This window comes from Ipomoea triloba, chromosome 12 (assembly GCF_003576645.1).
Source record: "Ipomoea triloba cultivar NCNSP0323 chromosome 12, ASM357664v1".
Lineage (NCBI taxonomy): Eukaryota > Viridiplantae > Streptophyta > Magnoliopsida > Solanales > Convolvulaceae > Ipomoea > Ipomoea triloba.
Genome location: NC_044927.1, coordinates 5,200,596 through 5,220,608, shown reverse-complemented (window position 1 = coordinate 5,220,608; position 20,013 = coordinate 5,200,596). Strand labels below are relative to the sequence as shown.

The 20,013-nt window shown below is 35.4% G+C and overlaps 2 protein-coding genes across 2 annotated transcripts; one reads left to right on the top strand and one right to left on the bottom strand.

Annotated features, from left to right (window-relative positions):
* Window positions 1–311: 311 nt before the first annotated feature.
* On the top strand, window positions 312–2,790 carry LOC116000252 (uncharacterized protein At3g28850-like). Its single transcript, XM_031240287.1, has one exon. The coding sequence runs from the start codon at window positions 1,143–1,145 to the stop codon at window positions 2,322–2,324; it is 1,182 nt and encodes a 393-aa protein (XP_031096147.1). The 5' UTR covers window positions 312–1,142; the 3' UTR covers window positions 2,325–2,790.
* A 757-nt stretch (window positions 2,791–3,547) lies between these two features.
* Window positions 3,548–6,525, bottom strand: LOC116000164 (binding partner of ACD11 1-like). The gene is made up of 5 exons (XM_031240200.1): window positions 6,437–6,525; window positions 6,201–6,357; window positions 5,943–6,018; window positions 4,292–4,399; window positions 3,548–4,189 (listed from the first exon to the last, which is right to left on the bottom strand). The coding sequence occupies exons 2-5, from the start codon at window positions 6,314–6,316 to the stop codon at window positions 3,758–3,760; spliced, it is 732 nt and encodes a 243-aa protein (XP_031096060.1). The 5' UTR covers window positions 6,317–6,357; window positions 6,437–6,525; the 3' UTR covers window positions 3,548–3,757.
* Between the last annotated feature and the right edge of the window lie 13,488 nt (window positions 6,526–20,013).

Genomic DNA, 20,013 nt, shown 5'->3' with positions numbered 1-20,013 from the left:
AAATTGTTTTTTTATAGAGGATAAAAAATAATTATGTTATAATAATACTAGAATAAAAAACAATATTGTGTTAAAAATGATTAAAAGTAGACTGACCCTATAAATTAAAAAAAAAAAAAAGAATTAACCCTAGAGTAAAATGTGGAGGATATGAATATGATGATGGATGGGGTGGGGTGGGTATAATAATATAATATAATAATTGAGGTGGGGCAGCGAGATATGAAAATGGGGTGAAGCACTTGTATTTGTCCCTTGCATGTAGCGGCGCTGGGAATCGGAATGGGATTGAAAGGTAAACAAAACACTTTACCAAATCCAAAACAAAGCAATCATGCCCGCATTCTCCGATATTTCCTATCTTTCCCACTTTCTCTTTCCTCTCTATCTTTTTCTCTGATCATAATTAACTCAAATAAAGCAACAAAATATTTATAATTTGTACCACAAATCCAAACCAAGTCCTACATACGAATCCCACAGGTCACCGGTGTTGATTTTTTCTCTTTTTCTTCTCCCTTCTTGCTGCTATTCACCCCACCACTCATTCAAATCCTTTCTCTCTCTCTTTGTTCTTTCTACACGCACAGAAAAGAAAATGGGGAAATGCTGTTGCCTCTGATCAAAGATTCAAAGGCCTTAACTTTCTGACACTTTTTCCAGTAGTATCCTTAAACAAAACTCTGTTTTCCTGTCTTTTTTCATCCTTTGATCAATGCGAAATTTGGCTTTATTTGTTGTTTGGTTCTATTCATTGTGAGAATTTTGGTATGAGTCTCAGTATTTGCAGTTTAGCTTTGATTATTGTTTTTCCATTTTGAGAAACGGAAAAGTGTATACTTGAACTCTATTGATTGAGCCTTGAAGTACTATAATTGCCTGCCCTGTTTCGCATTTACAGAGAGAACAGAAGCTTCTCTCTCCCATCGATCCAAGTGAATCTTCATTGATCTTTGCAACGGAGTATCTATTTCCCCATTTTTAATTATTCCCTCCACTTTATTTTTTGCTCTACTCGAAAGAAATCTCGGAATCGCTGCCAAATCCAGCTCAGATCATCTGGGAATGTTCTTTCTTTCTTGATCTGCAAACAAAGATAAAAACTTGATTGAATTTTTAGCAGACCAGAGAGTTGTGCAGTAATGGGTTGCGCTACTTCAAAGCCGAAAGTTTGCCGGCACTGCAAGGCTCCATGTTCTCCGGTGCGCCGGAGCTATTCAATGCAAGGGGAGGCCTACCACAGCGTGGCTCTCACCTCCTCCACGCTCGGGTCTCTGAAGCTCGATCCGCTATATCAGAACCAGAATCAGAGCAGTATAAGTATAGATAAAGATGGGTTTGGTATGGGATTTATTGAGGCAAAAACATGGTCAGAAATGATCAATGAAAAGATTCCGAAATTGGTTCCGAAAACGCCGATAAGCACTCCTCCCGGCGAGCCGGAGACGATCAATGCTTGGGAGTTAATGGAGGGGCTAGAAGACGTTAGCCCCCTCAAGCCTCCCCACCATGTCCGAAGCTTCTCTTTCCACGTGTCACGCAATCCCACTCCCTTCCCGGACGATCAACCGACTCCGAGAGTGAAAGACGACACCGACGCATCAATTAAGCCGCCGTGGGTGGAATCCGGCGACGAAGAATCGAATTCCACATCAAACGACACCTCAATCGCGTCGGAATTCGACCCGGAGATGATATCCGCTTTCCGGAAAGCGCTGGGGAGCGTTTCGCCGGCGAATCCTCCGTTTCTCGGAGAAGAAGAGTACAAGAAGAAATTGGGGAAAAACAGAGTGGTTGTGTACTTCACGAGCCTGAGAGGAGTGAGGAAGACGTACGAGGATTGCTGCAATGTTAGAGCGATTTTGAAGGCGTTAGGAGTTAAGATTGACGAGAGGGACGTGTCTATGCATTCAGGGTTTAAGGAGGAGCTGAAAGAGCTATTGGGGGATGGTTACGGCGGCGCGTGCTTGCCTAGAGTGTTTATCGGTAAAAAGTTCATCGGCGGCGCCGATGAAATCAGGCGAATGCACGAGGACGGGCAGCTTGAGAAGGCTTTGGAAGGCTGCGAAAGGGCGGATGGCGGTGGCTGCGGCGGCGGAGATAGGGGGAATGGTGGCGTTTGTGAGAGCTGTGGGGATATAAGATTTGTGCCGTGTGAGACGTGTTCAGGGAGTTGTAAAATTTACTGTGAAGCTGATTATGATGACGAGGACGAGGACGACGAGGAGTTTGATGATAATAAGGATAATGATGATTATGGTTTTCAGAGATGTCCAGATTGCAACGAGAATGGACTCATACGATGTCCAATTTGTTGTGACTGATACATTTTTCTCTTTGGTGCTTTTCTTGTGACAAGAGAGTGAAATTGCCTACTTCGGACGAGACAGTCTCAGTTTATGAAAGGATAAATCATGGTGACTCAACTGATTAAAAGAATTTAGATTTTTGCTCAAAAAGTTCTCATTTTGAGAGATTACTCTACATTGTTGTTATTAAGACTCGATCATCGATTTTTTTGGTGTTTTTCTAAAATCATTGTGAAGATGCATACTGTACAGAGGAGTTTGATGATGTTCTGAGGAGAGATTTATGACCCAATTACCATAGGTATATTATATAAAAGTTGTGTTACTCACTACTAGCTAGGTTTACAGATTGTAATGAGCAGAGCATATAATATAACTATATAAGCCACCCAGTGTCCTCAAAGCTTGTAATGCATACAATTTGTGTCTTGCCACTTGCGTTTCAACTTTCAACCAACAGTACAGTTTATCCGTTTTGCAATTTTATGTTTTGTAACTTTTCCTCCCAATTGCTTTTGGTTTCTGTGTTCTCCAATCTCCACTAAATTGAAGCAGAAAGTGAGGGAAAAAACAGAAACCAGATTGGAAAGTATCAACATCTGGCTGGGTTGGGTTGTTGGATATTATTAATTTGAATTAAATAATAATGTGGAGCGTGTTGAAAGTTGATTAGGTCAACATAATCATTCTCCGTGACGGAGTCTGCCTGCTTGACTTGCTCCTTTGATTTTTGTCTTCAAATATGAACTCCATCTAGGTAACAACTGTCATCGCCCAACGGATACTAATATATATTACAGATAAATAAATACGGAGTTGACAAAATTAGGTTGCTTTGGTAACACGAAGTTTTATGCTACTCAATCTTTGTTGTTTCTTATACCAACTCAAATGGTCAAATCAAAAACTACGATTGTTTGGATTACTCCCAGTCAAGTTGACTAAGGATACAAACTAATAGTAATAAGGTCACAAATTCAAATTTCAATTTTTTTTATTTGAGCTGATTGACTATGAATAATTTAAACTGATTTATCTCCTTGTAATTCTTTGCCGGCTAAGATCACAATGTGAGATCTATTCACTGCACAACCTTGTTGCCCTGCCCACAATGCTTTCAGACCGACAACCATTCGCTGACAACCCACAACACAACACGGATTCAAAGGTTAGGCTATTTAAATATTGCCACCCTCGTGCTTTAATGGCCGGGCCGGCAGTGCAGTAGTTGAGCTTGGTTTCAGGAATGTGTTTGGAAGGATAGTTTTGATAATGACAGTTATATAAATACATTCTTGTCTTAATGGAACAAAGACAGAATGACCTAAAACAACCACCCCTACTTCATCCACATTACAACTCAAAGGCATTTACCTATGACAGAAATGCCATGTACGAATGTGCTAAAATAGACTAGATGCTACTAAATGACATGAAGTTACCGTTCCTCAAGGCATGGTATTACCTTTCTTACCCAAATCAGCAGTAGCCTTGGCAGCGCGATCTAAAATGCCTGAAACCCAAAGGGCGCCCTTTGCAAAGTAACTGCTGTTCACAACTGCAGCAGCAGCAGCTATAGCTGTTTTCCCTGTATAAGATGCGGCACTCTTGGTAATCTCAGACACGTGATACTTCTCATCCACAGATTTAACAGCCACCACTCCTGAATTGATTTTTTCAGTGAGCCCGATTTTCATGCTAAGCTCTGCCACCTTGGCTGCCGCAGTTGATGACACCTGATGCTCCTCATCAAAGGCTTTTGCTTTGGCTAATGCATCTTGACTCAACACGTATCCCTTAGCAATCATGGTTGTGACTACTTGTTGGGCAATAGTCACAGCCTCTCCAGGGGTGGAAACAAATTCATTTGCATGAGTTACCTGACATCAGTTAAAGAAATCTCAAGAAAATGCATCATCATCATTATGCACTGCAGAAGAAAGCAGGTCAGAAACTAAGACAGACCAAACTCTGTAACATACCTGTGAACTACTTTGATTGTCCATTCTACTAAAGAAAAAAGGATCATGTGCATCTAACTTTTCTCCCAGGCGAGTGATACGGACACATTGATCAACGATAGCAGATCCCTGAAATAATTATATCAGATGCCAGGAATTTCAATGACCTGATTCCTTGGCAAAATGAAATCAGGGAATTGAATATAATTACCAAACTTCATGTTGGATAAAACTGTTGGATTTTCTTGTAATTGCAGAGAGAAGCAGGTAGAAGATAAAAGAAGCAAAGTTAAAAGCAGTCTCCTCAACAAGACCTCAAGCCTCATATAGGAATACCTACCTAAGGATATGTTATGGCTTTCATTTACATTAAATATTTTGGAGAAGTGGAGGTGTTGATTCAAAGGTATGGACACCAGAGAGCAAAATGTTCAAAGCTGTTAGTGACTGATTTTTTTTTTTAAAACGCTCATGATTTTTTACAATGTAGTATCTGTTATATACATTCTCAATCTTTTTAAGCCCAAAGAATCAATGCTCCCACTACCGGGGTTCAATTATGTGATTACCCTTTTGGAATGATAACAGAAGTGTCACCACACTACATAGTTGTTGGCAGCCATTAGTGACTGATAATGAGCAGATTATCTAACTTTAGAGTCTCAAACTGGAGCCATGTTACTAAGCTGAAAGCTCAATCTTATTCAACAGGAACAAAACCTTTCACCCAGTCTGGTATTCAATTCACTGGCTTCAACCACTGTCACTCTCTTTACTTGGCACTTGGCAGTCAACCTGTTCATCACACATAATGCTATGGGGTGTAGCTCCTATTCTACTCACCTTTCTACATGCAGGTGAGAAATAGTCAAAAACAAAAGTGATATAAGAGAAAGAAAAATTATAATTCATTGGCTCTCTAAGCCTTGTGATATTGGTAGTGCTTTGTATTTAAGGGGTATCTCAAGAAAACCCTGGAAGAGGTAAGTGAGAGGTTAGGGGTGAACCACATAAAAAGTTGGAATCTGTTGAAGGTCCGAGAAACTCTGTTGTTTGCATATGCAGCATAAATCGTGGGAGTTGCTGCAGTTAGTAAGCAATAGCCTTCTTAGAGTTTTGCCAGTAAAGCAAGAGCTTCAACTGGTTTACTAAGACCCTCCCTGAGACAAAAGCAGGGACGCCACCACAGGTGAACACAAAATAGACCGTTCTGATATCATGTTATATCCAAAGATTTGGTTAATGTCACTCAATTGGGCTATAATGCACATGGGTCAAACCACACTAAAAATTGAATTCAACTAATTAACTAGTCAAACTCAAGGCCATCTATACGTTCTAACCCAAAGGGGTAGCTCAAGTGGCAAAGGAGTTTCTTTGCTTGGTGTGTTTACACCAAAAGAAAACATAAGGACATATGTTGTCTCTTATATTTTCACTCTTAGGAACAAATTAAAAAAATAATTTTAATTCTGTAAATGGTCATTGAAAATGATTGTCTCTAGGCCAAATCACAGACAAATAGGAGCACAACTGAACTGATTTGTGAGGCATGAAGAAGAAAAAATGTGGCACTGAACATCCAGAATGTCGTAACATCCTTCTCATTTCTTCAATCATTGTATTTAACTCATACTCTACATTACTTAATGAAGTTTAAATGAAGACTTACACTAAGCAAGAGAGCAGTTTCCAGTCCGTAAGCCTCTTTAAATGTAACGTAGGCTAAAGAAACATAATCGCTCAATCTGTTTTCAAAAAAAAAAAAAAAACTCTATAAGTTATCAAAATCAAAGGACTCCGGTTTCGACATCACACAATTAATGCAAGGCGCTGGATTCATGTCAATAACATCAATTCATGCATAATAAAAAGCCAAAAAAGTTCTTATCGTAACAATAAGGTAATTGACGCAATTCAAAAAACCTGCCTGATGATCTCTAGATGTTCAATCTCGCCGCAGTAAGAGAAAAACTCATACACCTCTTTGTCACTGGCATTGGGAGAAAGCCCTGTGACTTCCACCGTATAATTTTCCACAATCATGGATTCAGAAATCGGAAAAGCGAATTTTACAGAGATCAAACCTGATCGAATCAAAATCGAAAGCAGAAAATTAATCGAATTACAAAGCGAAGCTTAATGTAAATTGTAACCTACTCGTACCTGTTCTGCCTCCTCTATGGCCAAAATCGGGTAGATGTCAGTGGCAACTCGGAAGAAAATGAGAGAGAGAGAGCACTAGGTGGAACGTAAGCCAGCTCATCAAACGAAAGCCTACTAGCTCGTTTAATACAAGAGGGCATACTGATACGCGCTGCTGCGTACGTAACAGAAACGCACCAATCATGTTCCGCCAAGTATTGTTTCTATGGTAATTTCCGGTGGAATAGCGAAAGTGGATTTCGGCCCACCCCACTTTTGTCTACAAAACTGGCCCAATTATAAAGCTTAAAAAACAGGGCTCAGCATTATAGAATTTGACACGAGCCCATGTGTATTCTCGACATTTAAATTTCGAACCCAACGAATCTACCCACAATCATTAATTCATTATACAGTGGATTAGTAAAAAAGGTGTCATTTCTTTTCATTAAAACAAACATCTATTCCGTCCATTATGTTTTGCATGCGCTGAGTTTTTTTTTTAGTGATGCTGTAATGACATTACAGAGTCTATGAAATGAAATCACATAACAAATCTCGCATATTGAGTATATATCGTCAAATGAAACTGTTGTGATTCTCAAATGAAACTGTAGACCTGTAGTTGAATAAGAATGATATTTAGTGATGTCGTAATAAAACTACAGTGTGTTTAGAATGAAACTGAGTAGCGCGTCTCATACATTGAGTGTGTATTGTGAAATAAAAATATAGTTGAATTTAAAAAAAAATGATACTTTAGTTATGTTGTAACGAAACTACAATATATATATAGTTAATACCTCCAATGGTCCTCCGAGTATTAGCGATTTACCAGGTGTGGTCCCTCGTCTTTAAAACGACCACTAGACGTCCTTCTAGTTTTAAAAACTTACCACCCGTGATCTTCCGTTAGATTGGTCTTTAGCTAAAAAGTCAATTAACCCCTCAACTTTTTAAAGGTGCAATTACACCCATAAACAATTCATTTTCAAGCAATGAAGCCCAACATTCCAACAACCAGTAATTGACCTGCTATCACAGGTCATTAAAAATTCGACCACTCTCCGAGGAAAATTTCAGACAAAACAGTGATCGACGACTGTTCTCCGGTTGCCGGTCACGAAGAAAGAAAGGAGAAAGCGAAGGGTCGCCTTCTCCGGTTGAGAAGGCGACCACTGTAGTGTCGCCTTCTCGCCGTGGAACAGTGTCGCCTTCTCAACTGGAGAAGGTTATCCAGATTTGGGTCGCTTTAGCCTTCTGTTCTCTTTCTCTGTGATCAGCGACCATTCGCCGGTTACTGTTTTGCCTGAAATTTCTGTCGGAGAGTAGCCGAATCTTTAATGACTTGTGATAACAGGTCAATTACAGATTGTTGGGCTTTATTGCTTCAAAATAAATTGTTCATGGATGTAATTGCACCTTTAAAAAGTCGAAGGGTTAATTGACTTTTTAACTAAAGTTTGAAGGTCTATTTGATCATTTTCTCAAATGTTTATAACCAAAATTGCATTTTAAAAAATCATAAAATGAAAATGTGTCAATTGCACATATTTTGCTTGTTTGATAGTTTGATTTAATACTTGTAAGTTCAGTGACTCAATTGCAAAAAGTAATAAGTTCAGTGATTTGACTTTTTATTCTAAAAAAATGATGTGAAATTTTAAATAAGGACTTAAAACATTCTTAACGTCCTCATAAATATCATCTTTAAAAGATAAAAACATTCCTAACGTCTTGGTAAACATATATCATCCTTTAAAAAAAATTAAATGAAGTATATTATCACTTTCGTTAGACACTTTATTTATCAAATCATTGTATGTTTTCAATATTTTAGTGGCACCCAAAAGAAATAATATATAAGTTGTGAATATTGATTGACCCTACCGTTCACAAAATAGGACTAAATAATGTTGTCAAATAATGAAAAGAATAATGTTGAATTGACGTTTATCTTTCCAATCTTACAGTATAACAGTAGTTTGTTGGTGTAGTTGGGACTAAAAGGTTTTCCCAGGAGGCAAAACCTTCGAAAATTGTAGAAGTTATTAGCGGGATTTGTCGCCAAATATGAAAATAAAATAACACATATAAAGATCTCATGTCCACTGCCAAGTCGACCATAATATATAATGTAATGTAACAGCAACATCGCTGTCAATTGTCATCTTCAAGAACCCATATGTTTTTTAGGGTCTGTTTGATTTATGAGAATCAAATAATTGGTAATAGTAATGAATTTTGATGAAAATTTGTTTGTGTTTAATGATGGTGGAATTAGAATGAGTATCAATATTGATATTTGGTTATGTATGACCAGTTAATAGGAATAATGGTTTTAAAAATTCAAAAAACAAAAAATCAAGTCAATTGATCCTAATATAATAACATCTAAAGCATCAATATGAACAAAAAAAATCAAAAATAAAAATCTTTATGTATTACCAAAAAGATAGAATGATATACCATTTTTAATTAGGGAATGCAATTTTTTATTGAAGGTAATCAAATATCATAGTTGTGTTTTGAAAAGTTGTCAACCAAGTACTAAACTGTGATTTTGATTCTTATTTCTTGTGTGTAAACCCATTAACCAAACACAATACTCTTAATTTCTTCTCTTTTAAAAGAAAATTAATAGAAGTTTTAAAAATGGATTTGGACACACAGTACACACTGCAGCGGATGAATTCCAACTGAAAGCAACATAAAGCCATCTTAGCCATTAGTCACTATTACTAGCCATTATACATGATTAGCAATTAGTCACTATTAGAAGTTCAATCATTTAAATCTTTATTGACAGTTAGTGTCTTGCGTGTCTTGTCTTGTATTTGATTATTTGAACATGAAGACAAGAGCCAAACCAGACAAATGACTCTACACTATGATGTCGTTAATTGTGATTTATATCCCAAGAAAATATAATGTATATATATGGTTTTTGGACTATATAGTTTGAGTTTATAATTAATTAGTGATGGTATATTTGTGATTAAACTCAAAAATTGTAAAATTATACACTTGGCATAGCGAAATGGAAACTATATATCTGAAAAAGGTCGATTATGTCGTACAAGCTGAAAACCTAATTAAGCGATGGACATGTAGGGTGTCGCATTTTCTGTCGCCAATGTGTCAACATATTGGCGACATAACTCATTCCGTCGTCCCATTTTGTAGCAAAAATAAATTTATATAAAAAATTAAATATTTTCACGACGAAAAAAATAACCGTCGTCGCAATTTCGTCGTCAACCTCCATCGTCAATTCATTTGCGCAAAGATTACTTGGGAATATTTCCTACCTTGTGTCAAACATTGCAACAGAATTCATTCTCGTTGTCAATTCTGTCACAAAACCGCGACGGTAACATCAGCCGTTGCCTTTTTCGTCGCCATTAGGGTGACAAGTCTTAATTTCGTCGCAAAATCAGTAACTAAAATTTGGGCGCCAAAGTTTCCTAGGTTTTTTATCGGTTTGAGCAAAAATAGCTATGGAATTGAATTCCGTCACCATTTTCATCGCAAAATCGCGACGGAATACGTTCCGTCATAAAAACAGTCACGAATCGACAACGGATTACGTTCCGTCGCGATTTATGATTTTTCTTGTAGTGATCGCTTTGAAAGTGGAGAATCATGACATAAATTGCATCCTGTAGAGTTGCTAGCTTACCAACATTGACCTTAAACTTGTTCATGAAAACACGGCATACTTAATTATAGTATTTGTTTGCTGACTTACTTTCTTAGTTCCTAACAAGACAATTAGTTTATATTTTATATGAGAAATGACGTTTTTAGCTTCGTCTTTGATTAGCTTTACGGACATAGTAAATTTATTTTTTTTAATTATTGATATTTTCATTTTTCGTCTTAAGTTGATACCGAAGTGGTGCTTTAAGTATATAGCTTGGATGAATATGATTATTTGTTGTGGAATTAGAGTGGAGAGACATATATCATCAATTGCTAATAGAAGAATGCTTAGATTTAAGGAGATTGCAAATTATATATATTTGTAAGTTCTTCATTGTCATTTTTGTTTTTAATATGTAAAGACTAAAATCACAATTGTAATATCACCATGGGGATAAAAATGGAGGCAACCTTTACAATTGAAGTACAGGATCCAATTTAATTTGCCCTTTTAATTTTAGGGATTAAAAGTATCATTTATTTTTATTTTGTAAGAATTTTTACGATAAACACGCGATACAAAAGTGGACGTTATTTCTGACCACTTCATGCGGTGGTCGAATATAACGACGGAAGATTTTTCGGATACCCCAAGTGCCCACGAGCAGAATATTAACTTGAGCTTACCTTCGCACACCACGACCATCTTGGTCTCCTCTGAATATGAGCTGTTGTAGTGCGTGGACAAAATGTGGTCGGAACTAGGGTTTCTGACCGAAAATCAGCGATTTCCGACCATTTTGTGATGGTCGAAAAATTGGAACATTTCCATTAGTTACGTTATTGTCCAACATTATAATTTTTTTGTTACTTTGATGAATAAGCTAGATAGTTTGGTGCGGTGTGGTAATTAAAGAAAAGAACAAAAAAGGGGGCATGCATACGCAAACATATATATAGTAATTAAACTTGTGCAAGTGAGATTACACTGTAGTAGTAGTAGTATTAAAGGCAACACATGTATTTATTATATTTGAATAAGGTAAACTGAATTAATTAGGACAGAAGCCCATTATATATGGTCATTAATTAATTCTAATAATATATTTCATGCCTGCCTAATTTCTACCGAACCACACCTAGCTCGATGCCTCGATCGATCATCATTGAGCATACCTATTACCTAGTAAGAATACATAGAATAGGAAATATCATCCTCATCATCATCATTTCCCCCAAAAAGTTGAATAAATCACAATAATTCAGTGCTCAGTAACCGCATTCACACTGACACTATCGAGTTTCAAACTAACTTTGGTCTCTTTCCTCACATATATATATATATAGTAGCTAGGATACCAGGTATGATATAGAAGCTATATATATTATATTAAATTGCTACATAATTAAACTCCTGATAATTGCAGCCTCTGGGGTATCAGCATCTATGGTGGACAAGAGCTGAGAGAGACGGTCGCTTAGATCATCCACTTCCTTGTGCAAGTTCCTTATGTAGTTGCAAGTCTCCTGCAGCACCTTCCCTGCCGACGCCTATATATATATATATATATATATTATATAACAAAACACACTTTATTAGTGCTACACCATGTTTCACAAAAACTAGCATCTAATATATAAACATAAATGTGAAATCCAACTATGGGTTCAGACTCTATATGGTTCTTGTTTGCTTGAAGCCCGTCAAAGAATAACTGGCTCGCACATGTGAGGTGGCGTGTTAAGCATATCAGCTAAAGTTTTTAAGTTGAGATGGAACATATGCTTCAATTGGAGCTAATAGTACCTTGGCAGAGCGCCTAGAGCGAAGCTCAGGGAGAAGTTGCTGTAACTTGGAAACAAGTTGGATGATCTGGTCGTCTGAAATCCTGGAAGACGCACTTGACGACTGTCTTGAACGCCTGCTAGACATTCTTAAATGTTCTGTATATATATATGTATGTTAAATATATAATAATGTAACCCGCCGGCCCTTAAACTCTAGTGTAAGTAGCTAGAATATTTTACGTATAGTAAGTAGAATAAGAAGATAAAATGTATATAATATAATGTAAAAGGAAAGGAAAGGATGGGACAAATTAAAATTAAGAATGGGAAAAAAGAGTGTTTTTTGTTTTTAATTTGGGGGTGGGGGGAGAAAGAGAAGTAGATCGAGAAGAAATGGATCGGAGGTGGTGGCCGGAGAAGTAGTTTAGAAATTGGCTAAGAAGAAAGTGATAAGCAACGGGCTTTAAAGAGGGAGAGGACCACAGGGTTGTGAAAATGCCCGCATAGTACGTACGCTCAGACAGGACGCCAACAAGATAATTACATGTACGTATGACACAATTTTCATTCCATCCCTGATTTTTTTTTTTTTTTTTGCCCAAATATGATATGTGTCGGTATAAATTTTAAAAGGTTACACTTCTGTGAGACGGGATTGGATTGAGTCGGGTTAATATACAAATATAATACTTATACTAACAAATGTAATATTAAATCAGGAATGAAATGTTTGTTATTTATAAGGAATAATGTACTACTTTTGAGAACAAATATAATATTTTTATATTTTGATGTAAAAGTGTTTTTTTAGTATTATATTTTTCCCTTATAAATAATGTTTCATTTAGAAAGGAAAATAGAATACTTTTATATCAAAATGCAAAAATATTACATGTTTTTTTAAAAATATTACATTTTCTCATATAAGTAATTAATAAATATTTTATTCCTAGTTTAGTATTACATTTATTAATAGAAGTATTATATTTCATCTTGAAAAGACCATCTCACAAATCAAATCAATGAGATGGTCTCATACAAGTTTTTGTCAATTTTAAATGGTATTTAATGATAAGTCAAAAACCAATTCTTATACCATAGACCAGGGTTCACAGTACACTCTAAACCCGGCCTAGTGCATGTATATGTGTATTGTGTTGTGAATTTTTATATTTTGTGTTATGAAATTTTGTACCTTGAGAGTATGAATTATGTATCTGAAACAAATTTCTTATGTTTGTGTCTTGTGTTGTGATTTTGTTTGTCATGTGTTATTAAATTTTGTACTTTACGAGTATAAATTTTGTACTTGTCGTTTTGATATAGGGCCCAAAGTGCTATGTGGACTCTGACCCATGATATAAATTGCCGTCAAAAAGTAAATATTTCGTATTCAAATTTAAATATTGATATATATTGCAATTTAAAGTCTAAAAAAATATTTTTTTTGACATTTAGCATCTCATAATAAAGTAACAATGTTTGAATTTAATTTTTGTGAGGAGAAAGAATATTTAGATATCAGGGTTTTAATTAAAAAAAATGATATATTGTGTCATTTTTTTTAAATTAATAATGATTAAAAAAATGTTAAAAGTCAATAGCTTATTTTGGAACTCTACTTGAAAAAGCTTTATAGATTTTTACCAAACAGAGCTTATAAATTATTTGTAGTTAAAATAAACTATAAGTTCTACTAAATAGTGCCTAAACAATATAGAAGAATAGAGAAATTGTACTGTTGTGCATGAAAACACCATATTCTCCGAATAAAAAGCAACCGAATAGCCTGCATGGACAGTTCAACTAGTCGCATGAGTGAAGTTTGGGAGAAAAAAAAGCAACCGAATAATCTTATAAGAGTTCATAAGATACGTATGTGATTGAGCATGCCTCATTTTTTATTTTATAATACAACATTTTCACGTTTTGTATTGTACGTCTAGCAACATGTTTTCTTAGAATATGATATTTTGAATATGATGAACATTTTACTTTTTTTTTTAGTGCGAACATTTTACAATATCATATGCTTTGTAATAGGTATTTTACTAGACATACACAATATAAAATCATAATGTCATGTTTTTTTTTTACCCTGAATGACGTGGACAAGTGGGTGAAGAATGATTTTCGCACTTAAAGGTTACGAGTTTAATTCCTATCTACACTCTTTCGATTGAGCATGTCACAATACGAACATAATATAAGATCATAATGTCATTTTTTTTTACCCGGAAAGAGGTGGGCGAGTGGTGAATGATGAATCTCGCACTTGAAGGTCACAAATTTAATTCATATCAACACTCTTTCAATCAAACTTGTTGCACAAAATTTTCATTTTTTACTGCATACCTTCAAATAGTGACTACAAGTTTATAACAGTGTTGTAAAAATCGGTCTAGGTGCTCCTAGGTCGAAGCGATTTCAGCCCTAGGCAGCTTTTAGTTGGCCAACCGACTAGGCGCCTAACTTGGCCGAGTCGGCGTCCAACTCGGTCGAGTGTTTTTTTTTTTTTTTTGCATGCTCGGTTGCGTCTCTTCTATATTCCTCCACCTATGTACTTAACTAACCATATAACATATATAATTGACTAGTTTGATAAATTATAGCATTTTAACAACTCACAACTCTTAGTGAAAAAGTGAAGACGATATACTAGAATTATTCGACCGCCTAAACGCGACACTCCTCAAACCTTCGACTAACGCCAAGTGCCTAGCGCTTTTTTTAACATTGGTTTATAAAACATAGAGTATGCCAACCACATTGTAAAAAGATAAAAGTAGGTAATATATGTCAAAGAGACAGAGGGAGGAGGAAGGGCATGACTCATAAGTGGGTTGAATTTAAAAGATTTGGTGTGTGTTCCCATACTGGGGTTTGATCTCAAGTGGGCTTATTGTAAATGTAGTAGCAGGGTGGACCTTCATGTGCATGTCTCCTTATGCAACTCCATGTGATCATTCCATACTCATTGCACCCCCTCCCCCTTCATGCCATAAATTACTCTCCTCTACCCATCACTTGCAAAATTATTTACCACAATTAACGCGGCCTATGCGTGGCAATATAATAATCATTCTGTTTTTCCCCCTTAATTACTTATTTGCCCGGGATCTATCAAATGTGAGACCAATAACAATATTATTTTTTAGTATGTAGTTTTAGATAAAACTATGGCTCACTGTTCTATTCCAGTAATTATTAATTATGTTAGACATGGTTTATTACTATACAACATTAAGTTATTGGTATATCTAAAAACTAGTAAGTGCGAATGAATTAAGGTTATACCATTTATTTATATCTATTTTTTCGTTACGCTTTTTTTTTATACATTATGCTATAAAAGTTGTAATATACAATATTTTAGACAAACATATACCTACCATTATAACTTCCGTTAACTTTTCCACTATTGTTGTCATGCGCATTCATCCACCATATATTTTCTCATATTCTTCAATAATAATAATATATACATATTATATATTGGAGTTATATGTTTGTTATTTCTTAAAATATAAATATCAAATTTATAAAAATATTTTACATTATTATTATTATTTACAATAATATATATATATATATATATATATATATATATATATATATATATATCTTAAATCTAAGATTTTAATATAAATTATTAATATTGAACAACTATTTTTGCGCATCGGCACAAGTGTGGCCGACCCTTCTCGTGAGGCCATGCAACTTGATGCATTTACATATGTTTGGTAGTACATCCGCACCATATAACAATCATAAGTGCACTGTAGACCACTCATAAGTGCAGCAAGGGTCTCAGATATTTCTTGTAATGGTTGGTTCATTTAGCTATGCCTAATGATACATTTAGATATACTTGATGGTGCACTTAGATATGTGCACCACTAACCCTCACTTCTACATACTAGCACTTTTTGGTGCACGACATATCACTAATAAGTGCACCATATACCAACACTTAATGCACCACAAGAATAAACTTGGTACAGAAAATTACAAAAATATTACTGCGTTTTTTTTTCCATTAGTAGACAAGCGCTTTGTGGTACACCACATATTACTCAAAAGTGCACTACACACCAGCACTTAGTGCACCACTGAAATATATATGGTGCAGGAAATTACCAAAAATGTCACCGCATTTTTTCCATCTTCATTGACTTTCAACAGTTGATATGAGTGAATCCAATGATCCAGACGAGTCCGCACAACTACATGGGAGCAACAAGTCGCATCTGAACTAAATTATATATATAAGGTCTGGATCAAGTGAGGACCTATGCTTAGGTAAGGACGTGAGGGCTAATCTAGAGCATTGATCTAGTCGATCTAATAGTTGAAAATAAACAAAACTTTATATTTATAAAAATGGTCACGCACATTTAATTTTTTTACTTGATTTCCCATTCATAAGATCTGCAGATCAATGGTTTAGATAAGTCTACAGGTCTTTATTCATCTAACTATAGGTCCTTATTTGATCCTTAATATATAGGGGGTGGTTCAATAAGAGCATGGTACTCCTGCAAAAAGTCAGAATACATTAGAGTTCATCAATGGTTGATGATTTTAGGGGGTGGTCGATTTTTTATCGAAAATGGTGCCGAAACCTAGTAACCTGCTATCACATGTCACTAATCGATTTTTAGACTTTATTGCATTAAAATAAAATGTTAATGGATCTAATTGTAACTTTAAAAAGTTTAGACACTTAATTGACTTTTTAGGTAAAAGACGGAGGAAAGATTAAAATTGGGCAGACAAAAGATAAAGGCGGTGAGTAGGTTGCCACTAATGTGTACATTCAAGTTAAGGGAAGTCGACAACGCATGTTTAGCAATTAATGATGGGAAGGGGTACTCTTATGTCCTAACCCTTTGCACGGAAGCTGAATTAACTAAACCTAATCACCACTTGTCTTTATCAAGTGGACGCCCTAACAGCAGTACAACTTACTTTGGTTTGTTTCAAAACATGCATCATGTATGTCGCTTACGGACATCTCAACATCCTGTATGTGTTACAATTATGTACGATTATTAATATAATAAGCCATAAATTAAACCACGTACGTATGTACACAACAACGTAGCCTACATCAAACATAATTTTCGATCTGCGTATTAAGCCACAGACCACACATCATTTGATGGCCAAACCATCAACCCATCCGGTAGAATGATAAAGACTTATTAATTTGGGATGGAACTGAAACAAGAAGTAGTTATATACCTTATCTTGATGCGAGGTGTACACAGTGCAAACCCGGCAAGAGGCAATACAACTCAGAACATATCAACTATGGTTGGGGATCAACACCGCTTCCGCTTCCGCTACTACGAGGTCAAATTTAGACTATAGATATATCTAACATCGCTCATATGTAACAGCCCGCAAACTGAATAGGAGAGAAAATTCGTACTAGGAAGACCATGTGCAAAGAGCTTGACTGAAAAAACATTGATAAGAATTGAACTTGTAATGTTCTGATACAAGAATCATGTTTCATCTACTCGATCACCCCTTAGAGCATCCCTATTAGTGATGCTTTGGAGGTTTATAGTACACTGTAATCTTACATGGAGGAGTGAGAAATGGAGAGAGAAGAGGAATTGGATCAATTGCAAATGAAGAGTTATTTCTACAGTAAATGCAATTTGTTGATTCCAAAGACAAGCGCACCACGCGTGGGTGGCTGAAACGACTACACCAAGCGGGCGCGTCAGGCACGCCTGGCAGTCTATTTATTTATTTTAAAATTATTTTTTTTTTAATTTTTTCCCCTCATTTTCTCTTTCCTAATAATGCTTACAAAAAACTTCTCAAAAACTGTGAAATAACCCCATTGATAAGGATCTTGGGGGAAAATACGAGTCACTATTATAGTGAATGAATATATATGTGGCCGGGCGCGTGCATCAATATAATTAACCTGAATTATGAGCTCTAGTTTAGTTGAATTTCTTGATGATCATAATTTAATTCATTAGTACAAGGCTACATACAAGTGATAACACACCATATGTGATATGTCAACTAAAATTCATAGTATTATAATACTACTACAAATAATAATAATAATAATAATAATAATAATAATAACAACAACAACAACAACAACAACAACAACAACTATTATTATTATTATTATTTTTCTTTTCAACTTTTCTCTTTATTTTATTGTAATTTTCGGTAAGTACTTATAGTTGGAAAAATCACATGACTCACTTGGGACAATTTGTAAACTAAGGGTGACGGTAATAATGTGTCACCGGATATTATTTGAGTATTTGAGTACAATATTGAGTGCAGTGCTCAGTGTACAAAATGAGTTGAGTGTTGTTCTATCTAGTAAGAAGTGTCGTGTCTCTACAAGTGTTTGTGAGCCTTTTATCTTCCTCAGCTCAGTAATGGAGCATTAATGCCGAGGGTTGAGGAGCCGTTGAGCATTAATGCCTTGAGCTGAACGTTGGGTGTCAATGCTGAAGAGTTGAACGTTGGACATCAATGTTGAGGGGTTGAACGTTGTGTCAATGCTGAGGAGTTGAACGTTGGACATCAATGTTGAGGGGCTGAACGTTGGGCATCAATGCTGATGAGTTGAACCGTTGAGCATTGATGTTGAGGAGTGAGGTGTCTTGGGTAGTTTGAACGACAACTGTTTTGCTTTTGGGTCCTGCCAGTGGTTCCGGGTCGGATGCCCAATTATCCTGTCAAAGGGTTTAAATTTTTTTTTATTTTTTTTTTATTTCCATTTGCTATATACCTAATTCTAAATTTCAATATACCAAGAAATGCATGCTGCTTAAAATTATTTTCTTTTATCTTTTAAAAAAATTACTTTATATATACTCAAGGGCAGATCCATAGTGGGGTAGATATCCCCCTCCCCTTGCCCTACCTCCACATTTGTAACTATTAAATATACGTAAATTTTAATAAATGATGAGTTAGGTTAGATCATAAGGTATATGGTTTTCCTCTTAAATGTCAGGATTAGAGCATGAATTTTAAGAGATTAATTTATAATTCAGATGAGTGATTTATAATATATTTTTCTCCAATCAAACCATTTTATTTAATTAATTATGTTTATATTTTATTTTGAATATTTTTTTTATCGCGTTTTGATGTATTTTTTTTTTATTCCTAGTCAACATGCAATATTTATGGTTCGACCTCTAAGTGTTTCATTTTTCTTTTTTTAAATATGTCATTAGTTTTAATTTTCGCTCGCATTGAAAAATATTTATAGTTCTGCCCTTGTATATAGTTTAATGACAAATAGTGAATAGTGTGCTAGATCTGTGCATTATTTTGACAAGAATTTATTAATAAATAATGAAATAATAATAATAGACGGCATTGGAAAATGGAGGAGTGATAGATAGGTGTATTTAAGTTGTTGTTATTAGGAACATAAGCACGAGAGCGTAGAAGCAAATTAGTTGATAATGTCACATGCATTTCCGACACGACACGCGGCATAGTACAGTAGTATTATTTAAGGAGGAGAAGATCAGAGGCTTCTAAACATGGCAACCAGATTTAATGAGCCATGCTGTTGTCCACCATACTCACATGCACGTACCAACCTCTGGATCCCTGACCCCATCAACCATATTTGCTCCTCAACACATTAACCCTACCTTTCACTTCATTGCCTCTCTTACCATAACCTTACCCAATTATATTCATTTCTTAGCTTCCCCACAACTATATTTTCATAACCCCAATTTCATGTCACTGTCTCTTTAATTTGCTTGCTGATTAGCTTGCCCCTATTGTCAATCAATTTAAATGCTTGTCTTTCATTTCCTTTTTTTTCTTTGATTCCATCATAATATATAATTATTTCGTTGCTTCAAGTCGATCTCATTATAACAAAATCATGGGTATTACGGATCGTATTGTGTTTGAGCTGTAAATTAAAGCGCGTTGTGATTGTGTTATGAGATTTGTAATAATTCCACTAAGGGAAAATGCATGACACCTTTATGTTTGACTTGTGCATTATATCTCTAGTACTAGTACGTGTAGACTTAATCCCTTAATAATTGATATGTAGATTTTGGTTCGTACATTGGAATCAGAATGAGAATGGAAATCAAATACTTGGTAATTAACATGTGTTTTAGTGAAAGTATTTT

Coding starts and splice junctions, on each gene's coding strand:
- LOC116000252 (XM_031240287.1), top strand. CDS start 1,143: ATGGGTTGCGCTACTTCAAAGCCGAAAGTTTGCCGGCACTGCAAGGCT.
- LOC116000164 (XM_031240200.1), bottom strand. CDS start 6,316: ATGATTGTGGAAAATTATACGGTGGAAGTCACAGGGCTTTCTCCCAAT. Junction 4,400..5,942: donor AAACTGCTCTCTTGCTTAGT/GTAAGTCTTCAT, acceptor TAATTATTTCAG/GGATCTGCTATCGTTGATCA. Junction 4,190..4,291: donor ACAATCAAAGTAGTTCACAG/GTATGTTACAGA, acceptor AACTGATGTCAG/GTAACTCATGCAAATGAATT.